This window comes from Capsicum annuum, chromosome 3 (genome assembly GCF_002878395.1).
Source record: "Capsicum annuum cultivar UCD-10X-F1 chromosome 3, UCD10Xv1.1, whole genome shotgun sequence".
Lineage (NCBI taxonomy): Eukaryota > Viridiplantae > Streptophyta > Magnoliopsida > Solanales > Solanaceae > Capsicum > Capsicum annuum.
Window position 1 is genome coordinate 15967715 of NC_061113.1, and position 24163 is coordinate 15991877.

Consider the following 24163-nt stretch of genomic DNA (forward strand, 5'->3'; position numbering starts at 1 on the left):
CATCAATCGTGAATATAACTCGACCTATACCATAAGCATAATTTACCGTCGATCAAAGCCTAATTCCACGATGTCTATTGCAGAATTTGTTCTGATTTCTGGTGATTTCGTGGGAGAATGGGTGGAGACTCCCACATGCTGGAAATGGAGATCTTTTACCAAGGTGACAATCCCTGTTGCTGTTCGTCGCAATAGTTCGTATAACGAATTGGTTCCAAGAGTAATGCAGAGCGGGGATCTAGATTGCACGTCAGACAACGTGGTGGTTAGTTATCTAATAAATTTGAGGGAAAAGGTGAATCCTACGATCATAAATAGTGATGTACGTGTGCTGATGTACATGATAGATGTCGATGCAGATGGCTTTAGGACTATTTTGAGGATAAATGTAGCTGAGAGGTCCTTTGAATGATCGGTAAATTCATCAGAACCCCCACCTCCGCGCCCGAAAGTTGATGATAATTTCAGTGATTACGAGAATGATGGCGATCATTCTATTAATACGAAAGATGATTCTATGTATATGGAAGATATTTCATCAGACTCGTAAGAAAACGAAGAAGACCTTGGAACGGGATCACAATTGGGACATTCCTTCACCGATGGAGCCAATTTTTATATCAATCAAACATCCGCCGATAAGAATGTGCTCAAAATGCTACTAGACGCAGCAACGGTAAGGCAATGTTTTGATTATTGTTTGGAGAAGAACTGCTCTAAATTCTTAAAGGCGAAATATTTATCTCATGGCTGTGGCTAGTTGTTGAGGGCAATAAAGTACAAAACCTCATGTAGATTTCGCATATACAAGTATGTCAAGTTACACATGTGCGGTGTTCATCACGCCACCCACAGGCATAAGAGATTGTCCTTCAAATTGATTTCTTTACTATGCTAAATCATTTTTGAAATGGTAAGGGTCTAAGCATAAGCAATATTCAAAAGATTATGTTCAAAGAGTTGCATTGCCATGCAAGTCATTGGATGTATTAGAAAGGAAGTGTAATTGTGAAGAACATCATTTGTGGGACACTGGAGCACGGATATGCTTGTTTGCTGGCTTTTTCCCACATGGTGGAGTTGTTGAATCTAGGGTATTCCTACTCTATCATGGTAAACCAGATTAATGGATCATTCGTTTACTACTTCTCAGTATTCGGAGCTTGCATACGGGAATATGCCCACATGAAAAAGGTAATTTCCATTGATGGCACACATTTGTATGAAAAGTACGGGGGCGTATTGCTGAGTGCAGTTGCACAAGACACCAAAAATCACATCTTTCCAATTGCCTTTTGTGTCGTCGATAAAGAGAACGATGCTTCTTGGACCTTCTTTTTTCAGAAGTTGAAGTCTATTATAGAAGATGAACCATATCTATTGTCATCTCCGACAGGCACATCAGCATTGCCAATGCCTTCTCTCGTGTTTACAGATGTGCACATCATGGACTTTGCATGAGGCACCTCGCTAAAAATCTGTGAGTAAATCAGTACTGTAGAGAACATCTTTATCTGTTCTATGCTACGGCAAAGGCATATACTATTGATGAGTTTAGCAAGCATTTAATCGAATTGAAGAATAAAATCCCCAAGGCAGCACATGTCCTTGAAAATGTGCTTAGTTTTGAGAAATGGAGTAGAGCATACTTCCCAGGCAATAGGTACGATGTGATGACCACAAACATTACCGAGTCACTCAACTCGGTGTTGATGGATGAACGGGAGTACCCCATGTCATACATACTCAATTCAATTATCAGAAAATTTGGTGAAAAGTTTAGGGAGCGACATACCTTTGTCGCTGGTCAAAATAATAAATTTGTGTCTTGTGCGGAAAGGATCCTAAGGGATAACAAGAGTGTGAGCGATTTCTTATATGTGACTAATGAAAATGGGGGTCTCAACCAATTCATGGTGTTCAGCAACGATGTTGCTGTCAAGGTCAGTCTGTTGGAGAGAAGTTGTTCTTGTCAAAAATTTAACTTGGTGAAAATGCTGTCCGAACATGCGATGGCAGATTTGCAAGCAAAGTATGGCGATGACATAGGTTATGGTAACTCTATCTATGAGTACTCTTTGCCAATTTATAAAGCTGAAAATTACCTCCTCGCATACTAGAAGCTATTAAAGTTGTCCTTCCAGAGGCTGAATGGACCGTGCCACAGGAAGTGCAAGACAGTAAGATTTCTCCCCCCCACCCCCTCCTATGATCGCAAACTCGGAAGGAAGAAATTCAAACACACTAAGGGAATCAATGAGACATTCAAGGACAAAAAGAGGAATAGGTGTTTGATACGCAAGAAATCCGAGAACAAAAGAACCACATGTGGAATGGCCAACAAATCGTAGGCAGCTTTTTTTTTTGCTTCAGTTGTAAAGCTACTGTTTTGGGGGATAATATTCATTTCTATAGAATTTAACGTTCAATTTTAATCGACTTAAAGCATTGTCTAGGATAGACTACACAAATTCTACGGTATATCATTCACACGGTCTATAAAACATTATGTATTGGTTATATGATTGCTTATCAAACACGTTATGTTAGTCTTTTTACTGCCTTATCTCTCCAGTCGATGCAATGAATCATTATTTTCCATTCCCATTTAATGAAAAGCTGCAGAAACGTCTGTTCACAAGAAAAATAGCTGGTATACGCAAATCAAGCGTTTTCTCTTCTGATACACGTCGACTGACCATTGGGTGAATATATGAAAGAACTTCATCTATTGGTCTATAAGTAGAGTGCCTATTTCTACGTAACCCTTTAGTTGTCCTAAACCTAATATCAGAAATCTTTTTTTCTTCTTCTTCTTCTTCTTCTTCTTCTTCTTCACCCAAATCAAAAAACATGCCTCCAAGAAGAATACCCCTGCGCCCCATCAGACGTGTTCCCCCAAGAAATTACGACCTCCTCCTTCTTAGGAATGATTTCGATCACTTGTTCTATGGCCTGCGTCAAGACCGCATCTACCTAGAGCAGGAACTTCACCGAATTGCTCGTTTCCTGAGGGAAATTCTATAAAGGCTTGGAATGGATGACCCTGACTACATCACCCCTTAGCATCCCCATGATATCTGCTTTTTAGTTTTTTAGTTTTTTTATGTTTATAATTTTTTGCTTTGTGTTCATTGCAGAAGAAGCTTTCTTGTAGGATTGTTGTTAGGAGAAAGCTTCTTCTTGTTTTTACTTATTTTGCAGGTTCTGGCCGATGTGCCAATGTCATCTCTGTAAAAATCATTTGATTATGCAATGAACAAAGTTTTTATGTTTTCAAATTGAGTTTTTCTCTTTTTGGTTATTGTTATTTGTTGTGTTTGCATCAGTAGTGAATGCATCTATAAATACAAATCACATAAACAGTTTATCGTCGATCGTAAAAATGGTCTATCCTCAATCACATACATAGTCTATCGTCGACCTAACATAGTAGTCGATCGTCGATCATGTTAATCGATGGACCGGTAGTAATAACAAGCATTGGGGCTGGTGGAATAAAATAATTAAATCAAAAATGATAAAAATAGATAATGACATGTTTTGGGACTAGTGAAATAAAATAATTAAAGTAAAAATGATATAAACAGATAATAGCATGTGTTGGGACCGGTAGATAAAATAATTAAATTAAAAATAATTTAAACTGATAATAACATGTTTTGGGTTGGTGGAATAAAATAATTAAATTAAAAATGATATAAACTGGTAATAACATGTTTTGGGGCTGGTGGAGTAAAATAATTAAAGTAAAAATATTTTGGGACTGTCATCGATGTTGATCCATGTCAAATCCATGTAAAAATATAATATTTTGGGACTGTCATCGATGTTGATCCATGTCAAATTCATGTAAAAATACTTATGCTTTGAGGGTCCATCGACCCTTTTGGTCTACCATAGACTTACACCTTCAGATTGCATAGATTGGTCTCCTGCTTATTCGTAGACCACAAAGGTCTATGTACCCTTATATAGACCAACACTTGGATGTTGTTTTAAAATGAATAAATAAATTAAAAATAAATATAGTGTGGGTTTGTACAAATATGAAAGAGTGTAAACAAGTCACATAAACATATTAGAGCTTATAAAAATTAGGGGTGGTGAATTAAGGAGAGTGTGGGTGGGTATTGGTCGAACAAACAATATCCTAAGAGTAATGTTTGTCGAAGCACAAGTATGTTTTAAGGATGTTGATTGTATTTGATGACTACTCATTCCTCATACTCCTTCAATCACCACTCTTAGATCGCCACATCCAAATCAAAAGAGCATGTGGAATGGATAGTTGTTGAATAATCATCATCCTCAAAACACATTTGTTCTTTGACAACCATTACTCTTAGGATATTGTTTGTTCGACTAATACCCATCCACACACTCCATAATTCACTATCCATAATTTTTATAAGTTTTAATATGTTTATGTGACTTGTTTACACACCTTCATATGTGTTCAAATTCACACTATATTAATTTTTAATTTATTTATTTATTTTTAAACAACATCTAAGTGTTGGTCTATAGCATAGGTCTACGCATAATCAGGAGATCAATCGATGCACTCCTAAAGTCATAAGTCTACGATAGACCAACTGAATTAATGGACCCTCAAAGCACAAGTATATTTTTTACTGTAATATTTTTACTTAACATATTATTGAGGGTTCATCGATTACGAGTGTCTGCGGTAGACTTTGGTATCTCGTTGATGGCAGCTATAGGTCATGGTCTACGACAGTCTATTAATTTTCACCACTATTTCAAAAAAAATGTTGTTCCAACGGTAATAAACGGCTACTTTTGTAATCCATCAGTGTTAACACTTCGTTTTTACTTCATATATAAGGTGTTCATCCCTCATTACTTTATTTCATTCACTTTTTTTTGTTTTTAAAAAATCTACAATGTCGCAAGCATCTCAAACATCCAATTCTAAAAATCTCTAATTTGTCATTGTGAGAATGCGGCTCTCTTGAGGATGTCACGCGTAGATTCAAATTCAGGTCGCAAATTTTATAATTGTGCAATTGCTAAGGTGAGCTGTGTTTTTTTTATTATAAAATTAAGTTAATCATTGTGTAATTATTATTTTTTTCCTAGGATAACGGAGCATGCTCATTTTTTAAATGGCTCGATGATCTATCACCTCCAAGCAGTCCATCAACGTTGAGTTCGGGACCCGAGACAAAAAATTTTCGTGGCTTGGCAAAATTTAATCTACTACAAAGGCTTCAAGAATGCGAAGAAAAATAGAGATATTGTTATGAATTTGTTCAAAGAAGCCGAAGAACAAAGGGATCTCCTCAAAGTATTGCTACATGACACCCAAATAGAGAGGGATCGACTAAAATAAAAATTGATTTTGGCCGAAGAAAGGGAGAATGGCCCAAAAATGATGTTATGTGCTATAATGCTAGTATTCATTCTTTGGAAAAGTGTAACATAAATGTAGTGATAATGAATAAATAATAATGCTTCTATTTTTCTACAATGTTAAACACTGTTTTTGATAAAATAATAGTCGATCAATCAACACATCAACTTAAAATGGGCCAGCATGGTAATGATAGACTATGAAAGAAGTATACAAAAGATTAGATAACTATTCTATGAAACATAGGAATGTCTCAAATATCCTACTAAACAGATCATTCAACACATTAACAATAAAATAATTCAAATGTTTTTTTCACTATTTTCCTCATCATCAGCATAAGTGTTGTTGATTTCATCAACGATATCCATGAACTCATCTTATTTTTCTTCCTCACCTTTTTTTTCCTTCACCTTCAACGGCTACTTCTTTCGCACCTTCCTTTTCTTCCTCACCTTCTTTTTTTCCTTCACCTTCACCCACTGCAGCTTTTTCACCTTCCTTTTCTTTTTTTTCTTCACCCACTGAAGCTTTATCAACTCCTTGTTTGTCAGCTTTTTCTTCTTCTTCATCAGCTGTTGCTTCTATTTTTTTAGTTTCTTGTTTTTCCTTGGCTTCTTCAACTACAGCTCCTTCTTTTTCCTTACCTCCTTCTTCAACTGTTGCTGCTTTTTTTTTTCAAATTTTTCTTCTTCTACTGCAGCTGCATCTTTTACACTTTCTTCTTGGCTCTTATCTTCTTTCATTTCTTATTCTTCATACATCTTCTCTTCTTCTTTTTTCTCTTCCATCACGACAGAGGCCAACTCAACCATTTTGCTTTATTTTTCTCCTTCTTCATTCCTCTTCGATTCACGAAGGTCCGCATGCACTGTATCATCATATTACAAAGTGTTACTGATATTTAAAGCTGAAAATTCTTTAACAACATCAATTATTGAATAAAGTTACCTTGCTCGTGTTGTCGCTCATCATGTTCCTTTTTCTTCAGTCTTTTCTCTCTAATATAGGCAGCAATATCCAACACCACTTCCTCGAGCACATCAACACGCTTATGAAGATCCCCAAAAGATGAGGTGCTCGCTACATCTTTGGAGCGGAGTATCATCATCACCAACGCGTAATTCAATGGGGTTACCACCCAAATCACCAACATCATCACTGTCCTCATTTGAAATAAGGACAGTCACCCCTTCTAACTCTTTTTTAATCCATCGAGGATGTTATTCTTCAGTTCTTCCGTATATGTCTCAAAGAAAATCATGTAATCCATCTTCATCTCACGAAGATTAGGGATGATGTACGGGTGCACGTTCTACAAATTATCAATTAACAATTAAATAACATTCAATACAATAGTAGTATTATTATTTCATAATAAACAATAAGTTCATACCTCAGTAACTTTTTCTTTGTACTTTAATGGGTCGTGTTCGATTATCTGGTGACTTTTTGTAGTGTGCCATCTGAGGATGGGAGGAATGGAAATGGGCTCATCCGTTGATTTTTCAGCAAAATTTCCAAGATGAGTAAAGTCCTAGTAGATCCAGACCTGTAAGCAGTACAGTAGTGAAAAAAGAACTCAGAGTCTATGAAAGAGTATAAATAAAACAAGAATCTACGATAAACTTATTAAAGGGTCTATGGTAGATACCATGACTGCCCAGGGAAGTCCGAATAGAGAATAGGATGCCTTCTGCTTCTCATCAAATACTTTTCTCTTCTTCTTTAGGTCACTTTTCTTCTTCAGATAGTCCAGGGTCAGTTGAAATATGTTTTTCCCCCACGGATAATTCTCGAAGAAACTCAAAGAATCGACCATTCAAATTAGTTTTGTGTCGACAACCTTCGTCGAATCTTTTGGAAGCAATATGGTGTGCAAGAACCATAGTAAAAAACACTTAAACTTCTAGTCCTCGTTCAGCTTATTCCCTCTGATCAAGTGTAATAAGTTGGCCGTCGTAATATTTTTATTTTTCGTCACCTTAAAGTAAAAATGCTCCCCTTTGTCTAACACCTTATTCATTGTTCATTCTCTGGGGTATGATGAGCAGTTCAGCCCCGTGATCAAAAAAAAATTTTACAAGCCAAAATAGACAGGCTTGTTGTTAACACAGAACCATATCTCATGACGTATCTTATCCCTCTTGACGCGTCGCAACAACAAATAATGGACCAACTGCCCATTGAACTTGAGATGTTCTGGCAGGTTTCTCAGGTGTCCGAAACAGGACCGCTTGAATCTATTTGAAAAGAAATAACTTGCAATAAAAGACATAACAACCTTTTAGGTTGTTGCATAATCATTTGCCAGTTGAAAATGTCTTCAAAGTTGGGTGCCCCTTTTGGACACCGATGATACTTTATGCAGAAGGGTTCCTGCGATTGTGTAACCTTGTGTTGATGTGGTAACCCTTTTGAGTCACCCATAATGCTTGTAGAATGATGACCTCTCTGGTTATTGCCAATAATTCTTTCTATATGATTCAAATAAGTCTTTCACATCTTTGTATCAATACGAATTATAGATTCCTCTTGAATCATCAATCTTTAGATTATCTTGTGCATTATTTGATGTTGGATACGAAACAACTTATAGATATTATTTGAATTGATAGCCTTTAGGTAATCTTGCACATTATCCGGCTTTAGATAAGAGATGACTTACAGATATCCCTCTAATTGCTAGCTTTCAGGTGTTCATGTACATCATCCAACCTTGGACACAATATGACTTATAGATATCTCTCAAATTATTAGTCCTTGGGTAATCCTGTACATAATTGATCTTGGATATGATGTGGCCTATAGAGAACCCTTGGACATACCAATTTGATGATCTCGCATATTCTCTTGTAAGGATTTAGTTACGACTTATGGATAACCTTCGGACTATCAATTTTTGGGTAACCTCGCATACTATCTGGTTAGGATGTTATTGCGGCTTACGAATGACCTATGGACTATCAACTCAGACGTAATTTTGCAGACTATCTTATTTCAAATAATATGACTTATAGATGATCCTCAAATTATCAATTTCAAGGAAATCTCACATGGCATTCGCTTTCAGATAGCAACTTATATACGAATCATGTGCTTTTAATGAATTCAGACGCTGATTCATAGGATGATAAGATATCCTCGACGCCAACATATGCTATCTCACGTGTCAACAGATATTGAATGTTGATATCCTCGATTGATGTATTAGTCATAATCCAAGATTGAATACTTTTAAGCATATTTTGAAAATCCTCCTAAAGATTTGGTTGAACTCCTTATGACTGAAGTAACAAGTGTTTGATCCTGCGCTGATCGTCGATGTGATTTCAGTGCATTTGGATTGATAATATATTTTAATAATATTTGTAGAGAAAATCTTTAGTTAAGTGGTGGAAGTGTCTTTGGTATTGGCCCTTGGTGCATTTCTGTGATATTATGGATAAGTTGTCCCCTGTTGATATCTTGCAACTTTTGTGATGACTTGCGTTGTTTGGTACAAATCAACCTTGATCATAATATTTTCAAGTTGAACGTCCTAGCCTTCATTGATTTTGAAGCATTCATCAAAATTTTTCCCCAGTCTCTTGGACAGATTTTCTCGACGATTCTCCGTTGTGTATCTTGGGATAGTCTTGATGGATCATTTCGGGTTTTTTGGATACCTTCGCGTTCAAGTTTTGCTCGTCGTTAGGGAAAATAGATTTTTGTATTATATAGTAACTGAGCCTTATATAGGCTGCATACGTATCCCGTCGAGGAAAATCAGGTCACACATAGTTCTAATTACAAAAGGGATTAATGATTCTACTTAAGTCCGACCAAACCCGATAAGGATTGCCTATGTATCTCACCATGAGAAATCAGGTCAGAACGTAGTTCTGTTACATGATAATTAGAGGAGATCCTATGCCTTTCAAATATAGGACTCTATTTATTGTCTCTGAGTCGATCAACTTGGATTTGTCTATATCGTATTTCCGCTAAAGTTAGTGCTTCTCTATAGAGTGGATTATATGAAGGCCCCGCTGGCTTGACGTGGAGGATGGTGTCTCTCACGTCATATACACTCCTCTATTTTCATGATTGGGCACCGAATCATTATTTGTATTTGGTTGCTCTTCGACATGTTGGATTGCCCCGGCCTTGATCAAGCACTTAATTCTATGTCTTAACTTATTACAATCTCCAGTAACATGCCCCAAAATTCCAGAGTGGAAAGCACATTGCTTTGTTTCATCGAACCATTTAGGTAATGGATTAGAAATCTTCGCCAACTCCGATCGCAATAAATTTATAGCTCTCAGTCTCTCAAAAAGTATCAATGGTTCAATAAATTGAGTGCAGCTTCGATTGTGCTTACCCTTCGAATTTTGTCTTAGCGCAAAAGGTGTTGGATTTTGATAAACTGACAATTGGATTGGTACGCATGGTTGTGGTAGATTTTGGTATGTGGGAGCTTGGGGTTGAAGGTAATTTTGTTGGATACTATAGGCATGATAAAATGTATGATTCGATATTTGCATCAGTTCATTATCAGGACTTTGAAGTGATTGGGATGATTCAGGTATTGAATGGTGTGGTATCATAACAAATATTTCTTCTTCATTCTCCTCCTTGGCTCCTTCGATGGACTCTGACTTAGTATACTTTCTCGAGTTATTTGTCGAGTTAATCTTTCCAGAGTTAATTGCCTCTTCTATAAAATTCCCCATTTTGATACAATCAGCAAACTTCTGCCCCAATGTGGACATTATCCTTTCATAATAGACACCCTTTTGACTGCGGATAAAATACTTCGTTAATTAACTTTCGTCCATTGGTGGTTGAACTTTTTCCGCCTCATAGCTCCATCACCGAGCATATTCTTGGAAGGATTCAGAGGACTTCGTTTGTATATTGATGAGGGAAAGTAGATTATGTACAATTTCTGTATTAAACTTGAAATGATTCATAAAGTCTTCAGCCATGTCGCTCCATTCACACCAATGACGAGGGTCTTGTTTGGTGTACCAAGCGAGAGCCACACCAGACAAATTTCTAATGAACAACTTCATTATGAGCTTCTCATTTTTTCCAATTCTCACCAATTTATCACAATACGCTCTTAAATGAGTATGAGGATCCCCAATTCCATCAAACAAGTCAAATTTAGGTGGCTTGAACCCGATTGGCAAATCAACATCTGGATAAATATATAAATCTTCGTAGTCTAAATGATTACTGACTTAAGTTTCTTGGAGGTGTTTCATCGCTCACTTTAGATTACAAAGCTCATTTACGATTTTGTCATTCCCCTCTTTTTGTCCTTGTACTTATCGAAAGCCTACCTTTAGCAGGCACGGTGAAAACGGGTGTCTCAGTCACGCACATTGAAGAAATATATTGTTCTTGAAATATATTTGGGTGTGGGGTGCAATGAGGAAATTTATGGGAGGTGATGAGTGTGAATGGGTATGAGGGATTTGTTAAACCAACAGTCGTTGTGAAAGGTTGTACTGACTGATAGCGTTAAGGTATTGGAGTTTCTATCGATAAAAAGTTAGGAGGGTGTGGTAGAGTATCCGTGGATGGATGTGTGGGGATCGTTTCCTTGGTGTAGTTCTCCTTTTAACGTCTCGAGTTGTTGCTCCAAAAGAAGCGTACGTTCATTATCTTATCTTTTGAAAATTCCTGATACATTTTCCAGCGTTAGAACACTTCTGGTCGGGTTGACGGTATTGATGTTCAATATATAGCTTAAGTCAGCTAGTTCTATTGATCAATACAATCAACCTCTATCGGGGAATAATGAAAGCACAAATGAAAGTTCAAGAGTTAGTTCATATCGATGGACAAGCACATTCAGACAACGGCGAGTAAGCGTATTTTATATTGTGGAGCCTCATTTTGCCAGAGGTAGGCCTTCGTCAAAACAAACTGGTATAGATGAATCTAGATTTTGACACATTTTGGATTCAGAATAATTTTAAGTTTTCTTGAAAAGGGAATGTATCCAACAAGGGCGGCTAAAAGAGGCCTATATAGTCGATAAGAATTGATAGAAGCGGGCTAAAATGATGCCTTTAAAAGAGTGAGTATCTCAAGTCTCGTTATTGATGAATGAGGATCTTGTGGTAGAGATATCGAACGGAGGAGAAATATCAACAATGCCTCACGCTCATTGGCTGGAAAGAGTTAGAAGTGGGTGAAGATGAATAATATTCCACATTCATTGTTTTGAAGAAGGGTATCAAATAATTGTAGAGTTTTGAATAATATTCTATGTCCATTGACTTGAAAAAAGAATCAAACATTGGAAGAATGCTTGACGACATTCCACTCTAGTTTGGATCAAAAAAGAAAAAGTTAGACGTAGGTGGAGTTTTTAATGACATTCCTATCTGCGGACTTGAAGAGAAAGTCGAACGAAAGCAAAGCATTTTTAGAACACTCGACTTTCATGGACTTTGAGAAAGATATTTGTGAAGCGGAGTTTTAACAACACTCTGTATTCGTGAAAATGGTGTCAAATATTGGCGAGTTTAGGTAATACTTTATGTCTATTGACGTGAAAATGATTTCGAATGAAGGAAGAATAAAAGAAGGCCAATTTGATTGTTCTGAATCCATTAATGTTCGATTTCTGGATTATCTGAATCAGTTCTAACACAAAATGTGTCATAAAGGTTTCATAACCTTCTGACAAAAGGGTGGCTTCCTAGTTGCGAAGGCGATACCTTGGATCGTCCCGCCTAAGGTATATGCAATATGACCTATTACTAAAGTAGGATTTTTCCCTAAATGTTCAAGAGTGGGACTGAATATTTGCGAGAAGGTGCACTAACCTAACTGCACCGACTCTGAAACTAAGGAATCCAAAGAAGGTTCGGAGGAGTGTAGTACACCCCTCGCATGTACTACAGTGTGTGAAATGTGTACGACCAAAGACTCGATAGAAAAATACAAGTGATAAAGCAGTAACAAGTAGTGTTATTCAAACAAATAAGGAACGCAAGTTTGGATTTGGCTTGCGTCCTTTCACACATAGCATGATATAAAAATATGTAAAACAAATAACATAATAAAGCCTAAAAATCCTAAACTAAGCATGATAAAAAAATGTAAAGAATTTATGAGCAAATTTACATAATTGCAGTGTAATAGGTAAAGAATTTAATCATATACAAAAAATATAAAAATACCTCCCTCAATTGAAAATCGAGTCGATCATGGTTAGAACGTCTCCTCCTACCCAGTGGAGTCGCCATTCTGTCATACCCTATTTTTACCTGAGGTCAAAACGAGCACGACGTTATGGACTCTAAATGAATTAAAGTTTGCACAGAGTCGCCACCTAATTTTTAAGGAAAAATAGGAAACCTATTCATTTGTTAAAATGTATGATTTGTATTTTTTTAGTCTGCAAAAAATCAATTGAGATTCTAGGTAAGGGTTCAAATTATCCCGAAGAAAAGGGGTTAGGCATCCTTCAGGATCCACATATATGGCACCCGACTAGACTTAATTTTTCAAAGAGGGAGGAGGTATAAAAAATAATATAAAAGTGTATGTATTAAATATAAATAAATGTTTAAAACTATGCAAAGGTATATGTATAGTAAATATATAACTAAAACACATTATTGTGAAACACAGGTAAAATATATGTATATAAAATGTATAAATTACATGTGAAAAGAAAAGTATTTTGTGACATGTATGATAAGAAGTGTAACTTGATATGCTATGAAGAGAAAAAGTATTTACAAATAATATTTTTACTTGATTTAAAAATTTACGAAAAACGTAAATATTTGTTTGAACAGAAAAGATCACAATGTTTATGATGTCAAAGTATGTAAACTAATTGATTAACTTAATTATTTTATGTAAATATTAATGGCCTAAGTTTTGCCTAAAAGTGATAAAATTATGTAAATGAAGAATATCCCTGCCCGACACCCAAAAAGTAAAGTTTTCACTATTTTGTTACTTTTACAAGTGTAAGAATAAAAATACAAAAAATAAAGTTTTTCTTGAAGCATTCCCGGCGAATATTCCAATAACCTGAATAAGCACTTGTAAAAAAAAATATTACTAACAAATAAATAATTATCAAAATAAATTGAATAAATATGTGTGCAGATAAGTGGTTAAAAATATATTTTTTTTGTTGAAAGTGGGCTCAGATAAAGTCATGCCTGCCAAATATGAATTGTAAAATCTTGTGTTGTTATAAAGTTTCATCATCGCCTAAAAAATATTTTTTATTACGTATTTGTATACGTAAAGTCCGTCTTTTATTTACGGAGGCCTCAAATGAATAATAATTTTTTTCATCGGCCACAATAGTATTTGTTCATTATCAGTGTATATCCAAAAATGAGTACAGGAAGATAAAATTCCATCTAAACTGATACAAGCACGATCATGAAAATGAATGTTTTTGAGTATTTTGGATGTAACCTTGGAGGTGTACGAGTTGAAGTGTTAAAAAGGGAACCGCCCCTAAATTAAAACACTCCATGGGTGCCTATTTGCCTACTTGGTCATTAAAAGGCCTTTTTATCATTTTATCTTTTTATTTGTAAAGTACTATAAATAGAACAATATAGGGTTTTAGTTCATTAGTTTTTGTTGGATATTGTTGAAAGAACACATCTCTTGAGAGAGAGAGGGTCTCTAGGCCTAAACTAGGACATGAACAAGTGTGGATTCACTTGTGATTGTGTATTGCTTGGAAATGTTGCTGCTTGAGTGGTGGAATCCCTCTTGTGTCACGTAAGAGTGTGGTGTTGCTATTGTAAGTCTTAGGGGTCGTTAGATTTAATACATATTTGGATTATTAACCTTGTAATAGTGTATGTCTCACTTCCTATCTTTACATATCATGTACTAGTTGTGTAATCTAGTGAATGGTTCGGTTCTTGTTGTTTTTGTAATCTTGTAACCGTTGGATTGTTGTTATTGTAGTGTTGTTCCTCTCATTATTGTTGTTTATATCCTGTTGTTGTTAGTGTTTTTGGTGTCATTAATGATACCAAAACTCCCCAAGAACACACGAAACAAACACCAATCAGTCCAATAGTTCAAGAACTATGAACCCTTTTGATGACCTATCTCAGATTCGCAAGAAGAACAAGAAAGGATGTGATATCAAGAGTAAACACACTAACAAAAAACAGCAAAAACACGTGATGAACAAGATGAACACAAGAATACAACTTTTGGATTCAACAAAGTACAAAAACAGTCAACTACAAACATACAAAATGCAATAAGATAAAGATAGATAGATAGACAAATGAAGATGTAATATTAACAACCCAAATGTTTATTCCACTTTTGGACCTTTAATATCACACACAACCTAAACCTATCTCTTACCTGACCTCAAGGGAAACGGAATCCCCAAGCAATCTCCGTTTCTAAGCGATTCATCAACACAAGAATTTCACCTTGCTAAGAGTCTCTCAAAAGAGGCTACAAATATCATCAAAAATCTTCCCCAAAATGACCTAATAAGGTTATATTTATAGCTAGGATAACTTATTACAAATGACCAATAAACCCTTGTAAAGGGGTGGATGAACAGTGATGGATGAACAGTAACAGCTTTGGAGTGTGGGAATTGTTCTCTACACTTCAAAGCTTGTTCCTTGGATTGGCAGCCCCACAAGCTCGGGTCTTCACTCACGTCTTCATGTCCTCGAGTGCTAAGATGCCTTTATGACCCGTATCATCCTCCCCTCCTTAGAAAGGATTCGACCTCGAATTCGAACCTTAAAAAATGATAGGAAGGACAAACAAACACAAGTTCCTCAAGGTATGAGGGTTAGGGTTAGTGTAATGAATCATAGCATTATTGCAAGGTGGCTCAAACTTCACGTATACCCAAACATCCGTCGGGTTCTCAAAAATGATACACCAATCATGGGAAACCCGAATTACATACAAGACATTCTTAGCATTAACATAATCATGCTAACACAATGCACACATGTCATTCCCAAATATGGTTTAAAGCGAATCAATATAACACCTCAAGTGATCAATGGGATCAAAGGGGTAGGGTATCGATGGACATGGATGGAGGACATGCTTCCTTTCCCCGAGACTACCACCAATACAATCATGTATCCCTTCTATGCTAGGATGATCTACAACAAAAACAGCTAGAGGGTCATCTTTAGTCAATCGGCCAACTTGTTCAACATCACCATTTTTACACATAAGTTGGTTGTCATGACTTTCATAAGACAATGTAATATCACTTGTCACAATGGATTCAACATTAGGTGGATCAACTACTATATCCACAATTTCAAGTTGTACATTATCATCACAAAATAAAGGCATATTTGGCTTACTTAAGACAAACTATCATTCACACTTAGTTGGCTATTATCCTCATTCACTAGAGTGCAAAAGTTAGTTTGATTACCTTGTAGATCATGTGGAGCATGGCCACTCACGGAAATTTGATTAGGAAGGCTTTGATACTCCATCAAGTTATCCAACTTCTTGCAATGAGAGCCTTCCGTCCCTTCTAATCTCCCTTCCATTCTTTCTATTATTTGACTATTGATGGCACCAATTCTTGCCATGATGGATTTAACCCAACTAGGCATTTCAGCTTCATTCGCCATTGTACCTATCAAGAGATACTAAACAAACAACACAAAATATCAAACATGTTAAAGGTTAGTAAAAATCAGTCAGTCCGCACACTCTCAAGCTTACACTTTTGAAATTTTCACTCTATTGGCCTCACAAGTGTTGATAACTCGCATGTACTCTAATGAGGTCACTTGGTTCCAATTGTCGCTAGAGGACAGATTAGATTCTTGTTTTAAACGACATAAAAAGTAATGTACAAACTTGAACCAAAAAGAATACTACGACTCAAAAACAAGAAAAGCACACAACAAACGCTTAACACGAATGAATGAACACAAAGACTAACTAACTATCTAGTAGATGAGTACTAGTTTGCCAATTAGTATTGGAACCAACGAAAATGAAACTAAGGAAAAACAAAAGGAAACTAAGAAATCTGAAATTTGAGCCAAAATTTGATGTGTGAACAGTAACTTGATGATGTGGCTGCCACGTATTGGTTGCGGTTTCTATAATTTTTATTTTCCAAAGTTCAAGTCTTGACCAATTTTAATTTGGATTGGTGAAATTTGTTTTAAGGAGGGAAGAATAAGTCTTGGATCCTTTTTTTTTTCAAGTTTCACATTTCAAGACTTGACTTTTGTAGTACTTTTCCTTAAAACATGGACCCTTATTTCATGGAAAAGTGGTTGAGAAGTGATGTAAAGTCTTTAGTGTGTAGGAAAAGTCTTTGAGTCACAAGTACTATACCTTGAAACTTGGATCTATGTCTTGCAATACTAACACAATACACAATATTTTTCTTCAACTTCTAAGATCAACAACCATTTTTTTTTTCAACAAGGAGATGGTGAAGAATACCAAGAACACCAACTTTTAGTCTTGAAGTTCTAAGGTTCAAGTTGGACCTCCCAAACAACAATAACGACTTCCCAAGCTTAAATTCCACAAAACAATCTCCACAATACACGTTCAAAACTTGAAACAACAACACATCACATGTTCAAGTCTAGTACCCGCAACAACAATACCAACAGTTATCGGCCACACTTTGTTCACATTAACAACATCAACATTTCAAGCTCAAATCTAAGATATAGACTCAACGTGTTAGTGAGGAACAAAACTAACACTTAGAGACAACAAAGACAAGTTAAAATATTGGCCAATACACAACAAAAACACAATTTTTGGCCAAGAACACAAAATAGACAGATTGATATTTTTTTGAAATTTTTAGATTTCAACTTTTTTTTTTCAAGTGAGCTAGCCCAAGATTTGATCTTGTAGGAACAAGATCAAGCCATGCTCTGATACCACATGATACCAAAAATCTCCAAGAACACACGAAACAAACACCAATCAGTCCATTAGTTCAAGAACTATGGACCCTTTTGATGACCTATCTCGGATTCGCAAGAAGAACAAGAAAGGAAGTGATATCAAGAGTAAACACACTAAAAAAAACAGTAAAAACACGTGATGAACAATATGAACATAAGAACACAACTTTCGGATTCAACAAGATACAAAAACAGTCCACTACAAACATACAAAATGCAATAAGATAAGGATAGATAGATAGACAAATGAAGATGTAATATTAACAACCCAAAAGCTTATTCCTCTTTTGGACCTTTAATATCAAACACAACCTAAACCTATCTCTTACGTGACCTCAAAGGAACCGAAATCCCCAAGCAATCTCCGTTTCTAAGAGATTCATCAACACAAGGATTCCACTTGTCCCAAAGATTCCACCTTGCTAAGAGTCTCTCAAAAGAGGCTACAAATATCATCAAAAATCTGCCCCAAAATGACCTAATAAGGTTATATTTATAGCAAGGATAACTTATTATAAATGACCAAAAAACCCTTGCAAAGGGGCGGATGAATAGTGACGGATGAACAGTAACAACTTTAGAGTGTGGGACTTGTTCTCTATACTTCAAAGCTTGTTCCTTGTATGGGAAGCCCCACAAGCTCGGGTCTTCACTCACGTCTTCATGTCCTCGAGTGCTAAGATGCCTCTTTGACCCGTATCACAAACCATCCCAAACGTGTCAAACACAATAAAATAACATCCAAAACAAAAGTGATCCCAAAATAAGAAAATCAATAAAAACATGTAAAAATGCTCAAAATGGAGCTTGGACAAAAATTCAAAGCTATTAACGGCGTTGCTTCGACGGTGTTCACCGGAGCAACGCCAGAAAACGTGATTACGACCAGATCTGACTAGTTCTTGATGAGCAAAATGAAATGGGAAGTAAAGGAGGAGGGTTGCCGCAATGTGGTGGTGGCGCGGTTGGAGCTCAAAGCTCGCTGGCCATCAACTCCGGCGAACTAGCGGCACAACAAATGAAGAAGGAAAGGGAGGCAGTGATGGTGACTCACCGGTCGGAGCTCGTGTGGCTTGTGGTCGGCGTTAGTTCTTCGGCAATGTGGCTACTGGAGAACGGATAAACTATTAATGTTTTAGATCTATAGAGAAAGTGAAAGCTTAAATTAAAAAAAAAATTATGTAGTAGGCATCTGTGTATATATTTTTTCATGTGTGTTTGTCTTGGTGTTTTGTAGTGTATGTTTATGTGTGTTTTGTAAGAAGAAATGGAGATTTTTCCTGCCAGTGTCTCCGTTCAAGTCCCCTTAATGTGAGAATAATATCCCTGATATATAGTACGTGTGTATATCCGTTGGAGCGCATTTTCTGTGTGTGTAAATGTGTCCATTTAAAATTGATTGTTGCAAAAGATGAGAAATATCAAAATTCAAGATTTTCTTTTGATTTCGTTTTTACTTTTCAAAGATCATGATTATTGGTTAGGTAAAAAAGATGAAGACAAAGAAAACGTGTGTCTTTTTTTGGTTTGTATTTGAGAGAGAGAAAAAATATGTGTGGGTGTATGAAAATGTGTGTGTAGAGAGAAAAGATGAATAAAATTGTCTTCCATTCTTACCTATTTATAATAAAATTGGGCACTTCTATTATTCATTGGATAAAAGGGGTGTCCCCTCTTTTTATAATAGCACATCCTTTAGTTCTTAAGATCAAAGGATGTTCATCCTTTTGACCAATGGATAGAGTTATTGTCCAAAGGGTAGTGTCATTGAGTAGTCATTGTCAGATGTGACAAGACAACACTGAGTGGTCATTATCGGACGTGACAAGACATTATTGTGTAGTCGTTGTCGGATGTGATAAGACATCGAATTATTATACTACACAAAAATAATTGATCCGACTCAGCGTTTGCGAACTGTAAAATATAGATGTTGAATGAAAAATGTAAAGAATATTAAAATTATTAAAATATAATTAATTCAAAAATATTGTATATATATATATATATATATATATATATATATATATATATATATAATGTCATGTAGTGCACGTGTGCGGGTGATTGGAAAATGTTAAAAATGATAATGAATTGATAAAAAACCTTAAATTAAAAAAATTATTAATAAATAATAAAAAATAAAAATATGACAAAAAATTGATGAAAATCCTAAAGAAAGGATAATTATCAATAATTTATCAAACAATTGTAAAAAGATGTGAAAATTATGCTTCGTGCCCTTTAATGAACAAAAAGCCAGAAGACGTTAATTTTAGGCACGGAGAGCAAAAATTGGGTGTCAACACCACTTCCCTCGCTCTCTTCACTGTCAACACTAACACTGCGCTCGGAAAGGACATCTTCACTAGACTCGGCATAGTCGCTTATCTCATTTAAATCCGAATTTGATTCTGACACCTCCTCGTCAATTTTATTTCTTTTTGAGACATTTTCAACTGCCTCAGCTTTTATTTTTCTACCTCTACCGGCTTTGCCTTTATGATGGATAGTTTTTTTATCCATATTCAGCACAATCTACACCTGCAGAACAAATCTCTAATTTTCAGTTCATAGACCACAAGTCTATCAATAGAAATAAGTGAATGCTCAAATGAAACCGCTTCGAAAAAACAAAGAAATACCCATCAAAATCCAACATGGAGTATCAGAATCAAACTAGTGCACCTAGTCAAATTAATTAGCTATTAATATTTCAATTTTCACTATTTCAGCCATCATATTTTAAAAAATTTTCATACTTCTAAAAATTAATTTTAATCTAGGGCATTCTGATTTCATAGACCACGGATCGATTTCATAGACCACTGGTCTACGGATAGAAACAAGTGACTGTTGGAATTAAGATACCAAAATAGCTCTTCAAATAACAATTATCCTACTATTCCACCATCACAGTTCACTCCAAAACATCAATAACTCAACCAAAATCCAACATGCAATATCAAAACACAACGATAACAAAAAATTAAATCGGTGCACCTAATCAAACTAATTAGCTATTAATCTTTCAATTTCCACTATTTAAGAAATCATTTTTTAAAAGAATTTCATACGTCTAAAAATTGATTTCAATTTAGGGCATTCTGATTTTATAGACCACGGGTCGATTTCATAGACCACAGGTCTACGGACAGAAACAACTGACTGTTCGAATCAAACTGTCAAAATAACTCTTCAAATAATGATTATCCCACCATTCAACACTTCTTTGCTAAAGAAAATAACGGAACTAAACCAAAACTCCTTAATCAACCAAATTCGAAAAAAAAAATCCTACATCACTACGAATCGATTAGCAAAGAAACCTGATTAAATGGGTCTACATATGATCGAAACATGATTTTAACTAACCTTATGAAGCAACAACAACCTCTTAGCAGCGGTAGAAGAAGAAAAGACAAAAATGGTGTTTGGGGAGAACTGTTATTCAAAGCGGGAGTTGGGAGAAAATTTAAGAGGAGAGAGAATGATTTTTTTTTTTTTTAATATTGGAATAAGTTGATGGGTGTTAGTGTATTATGTTAAATTTGTAGATGGGTGTTAGTGTATTATGTTAAATTTGTAAAGTTAGAAAAATGATATAATGGTCCCTTGGCTCACACGTGGGCCTACTTTTTTACCTTTTTTCACACTTTTTATACTCTGACCCTAAAAAATAATTCAGAAAGAAATTTAGTGTCTTTTTGACAAAATAGTTTTGAGAATAGTATCTTTTGTCCCCTAAAAGAGTGACACTAGGAGGAAGATTGTCCTTTCCTCTGTGGGGACTAAAGACGATGAATAGTTTGTCCCTTTCAGGTACACAAATAAATAATAGCAAGAGTCCAAAAAACTATATTAAAAATATAAGAGAAAATGGTCTATTACCGTCCAACCTTTAGTCGAAATTCCAACTGCACACTCAACATTTAAAGGTGACCTACTACCCCCCTAAACTTATTTTTACCGAATTTATTACCCCCTCGGTTGCTGACCTATCACTGGACGTGACTAGCCCCGCCCATAGGCGCATCAGTTGACTCCATTTCACTTTAAATTCTTTATTTTCTAATTGTCATGTCATTATTTTTAATAACATAATAAATATTTTAATTGTTACTTTTTTTTAATGAATTCTAATTGCCACATCATGTCGTCTTCTTCTCTTTTTCAAAACAAAAATTCAAGAACTCATTAATGGAGTTCCTCATCTTCCTCATTAATGGATTTCTCCGAAATCAAGAAATTCTTTTTGCTCCAAAATTGAAACCAAGCAACACTTGAACTAAGGAAACAATAAGATTTCTCCTGTTAATGAATTTTTGAATGAGGAAGATGGGGAACTCCGATTCAAAAAACATGAAAAAATTCTAGAACTTCAATTTCCTCTCTTTTTGCTTAAGATCGCCATTAATGGCGAGCTCAAAGCTTTGAATTTCCACAATGCCATATATTATTTCCAACATAACCCACGTATAATTTTCAATCTATTTCTCCGATTTTTTCTATTTTTGCTCAAGATCAGCCATTAATGGTGAGCTCAAAGCTTTGAATTTCCACAATGAGGAAGAATTCGCCATTAATGGTGATCTTGAACAAAAAGAGATGAAATTGGGTTGAAGAACTTCATTTATCCTCCATTCAAAAACATCATTAATCCGCCATTCAAGAACTTCATTAACCCACCATTCAAGAATTTCATTAATCCGCCAGTTTTTTCCTCAAGAATTCTATTTTTGACCCAAGAAGATGAAATTGGTTGAAGAAGAAAATGGAGAAAAATGAAAAATGGGGAAGAAAAAAGGAAATAATAAAGTTAAATAATTATTTTTTAGAGTAAAAAAAAAAAAGAAAAAATGGCATGACAATGACGTGGCAACGCGTGCATCACACCATATTTCAAATGACTGGTTGTCAATTTTCGGGAGGGGAGGGGGGGAAGAGGGGGGGAGGGGGATAATAATTCCACTTACTTTTCGGCCGATTAGTTTTGATGGGAGTCTAGGATCATTGTGTTTATTTTTTCATGCAACGAAGTAAAGAATAACTTTATTGTTAGAAATTCACATAATGCTCCATCGTGTTATTGTTTAGGTTTTCCTAGCACAGAAGTTTCTTTAATTTTAATCGCCAACTTAAAATATATGTAAGTATTTTTTTACTTCTAAATATCTAATAATGTTATCCCATTCTATTATGAATATTTTCTATTTATTAGCATCACTTTGATTAGTTAAGATTTTTAATTAGGTTAATTTAAAATTTTATTTTACATTATATAACGAATAATAACTTTTATGATAATCAATTAAAATTTACATGCATCATAGGTACCATAAATTAATAAGTTGTAAAAAAGGGGATCTACACCCTTTATCTCTGACACACCTTTTCATACATATCTACCGGCAGTTAGATATACTAGCATGTACTCTAACTAGTCATGAAAATATATACTATTAGACAATTATTTCTTATTATAACACATCATTCATTTTTCAAATAAAAATATAAAAATAAATAACTTACTATATCAAATAAAAGTCATATAATAATATAAAAACAAAAAATATATTTCTGAAATAAAAATAGAAAAATGAATAACTTAATATAACAAATAAAAATCATATAATAATATAAAAAGAAAAAATACATCAATACACCAAATTTAAATTCTTAAAATATTGACAAAATCTGTACGGACATAGCGAATAGATGGAGACCCACTTTAAAAAAGACACCTGGAGTCACATAGGTGACACGTGGCTAGCAAACAACAAATCTATCTATCTAGAAAGTCATGATGTGAGCTGACTACAAAAGAGATGGGGTCCACTTATTCACTTCACGGTGTGTGGGTGATACACGTTATTATGGTGGACCCCAAGAAAATACTCCTCACCGACACTACACCATCAACAAAATTATTGAAAATTGGGTCCCACTTTGTAAGTACCACGTGTTAAGATGCTTCACAGTCCTCCTTGGCCGTGGTACTTTGATATCAGAACCAACTGTCGTGGCCTATGCAACACCGTTCGATTTCATCAATCTATATGTATAATTCTACGAATAAGATCTGAAAAAAGATAAGGTGAGGTACAATAATTACTTCGAATACACTCTGATCCAAAAAAAAGAAAACGAAAGCATATTCACCTGAATCGTTCCTGAAAAATGTATGTTATTATGTCCTGTGTATTGTAAATAAGGGAAAGAATAAAAATAATATTTAAAATTAAAATAATATTTAAAATTAAAAATTTCAGTAAATAGTTATTTTCATACGCTTACTACATATAACTAAAAATGCGTTAAAATTAAAATATAACTTCTTTTTTTTTTTCATTCACAATTTTATTTTCATTCAAACTACTAATTCTTCATTCCATTCTCTTTTCTGATACTTATCTTCAAACTACTAATTCTTCATTCCATTCAATTAGGTTCATATAGTTTTTCATCAATAAATAATAAATCATCTTTAATAAATTCATAAACAGATAAAGAATCATCTTTCACCATTTTCTTGCTTGCTTTTTCATTTGATGAACCTAATATTCCCATTATTTTCAACAAAAATCTCAAAATCAAATAGAAGATTTCGAAACAAAGTAAGAATTTTAAGATAGGATATACAGTAGAAAAGTGTAACAAAAGAAAATTTGTTGATATCAAATTATGGAGTAAAAAGATACTCCCCGTTTCTATCTTTTTCTTAAAAAAATTATTATTTGTCTTAGTTGAATGATTAATAGAAAATAGCTATTGTATATTCTTGCACATACTGTATCAATATGGTATAAAAATGCATCAATCTAATATAAAATAG

At 34.9% G+C, this 24163-nt stretch overlaps 1 protein-coding gene across 1 annotated transcript; it reads left to right on the plus strand.

Annotated features, from left to right (window-relative positions):
* Positions 1-1110: 1110 nt before the first annotated feature.
* On the plus strand, positions 1111-2120 carry LOC124896585. Its single transcript, XM_047408168.1, has 2 exons — positions 1111-1437; positions 1536-2120. Exons 1-2 carry the CDS (start codon positions 1111-1113, stop codon positions 2118-2120), a joined length of 912 nt encoding a protein of 303 aa, XP_047264124.1.
* Positions 2121-24163: the final 22043 nt, after the last annotated feature.

Excerpts from the sequence above, each read along its gene's own strand:
- LOC124896585 (XM_047408168.1), top strand. The coding sequence starts at position 1,111 with ATGGTAAACCAGATTAATGGATCATTCGTTTACTACTTCTCAGTATTC. Across the intron at positions 1,438-1,535 it reads CTTCTCTCGTGTTTACAGAT|GCATATACTATTGATGAGTT; the intron begins GTGCACATCATG and ends GCTACGGCAAAG.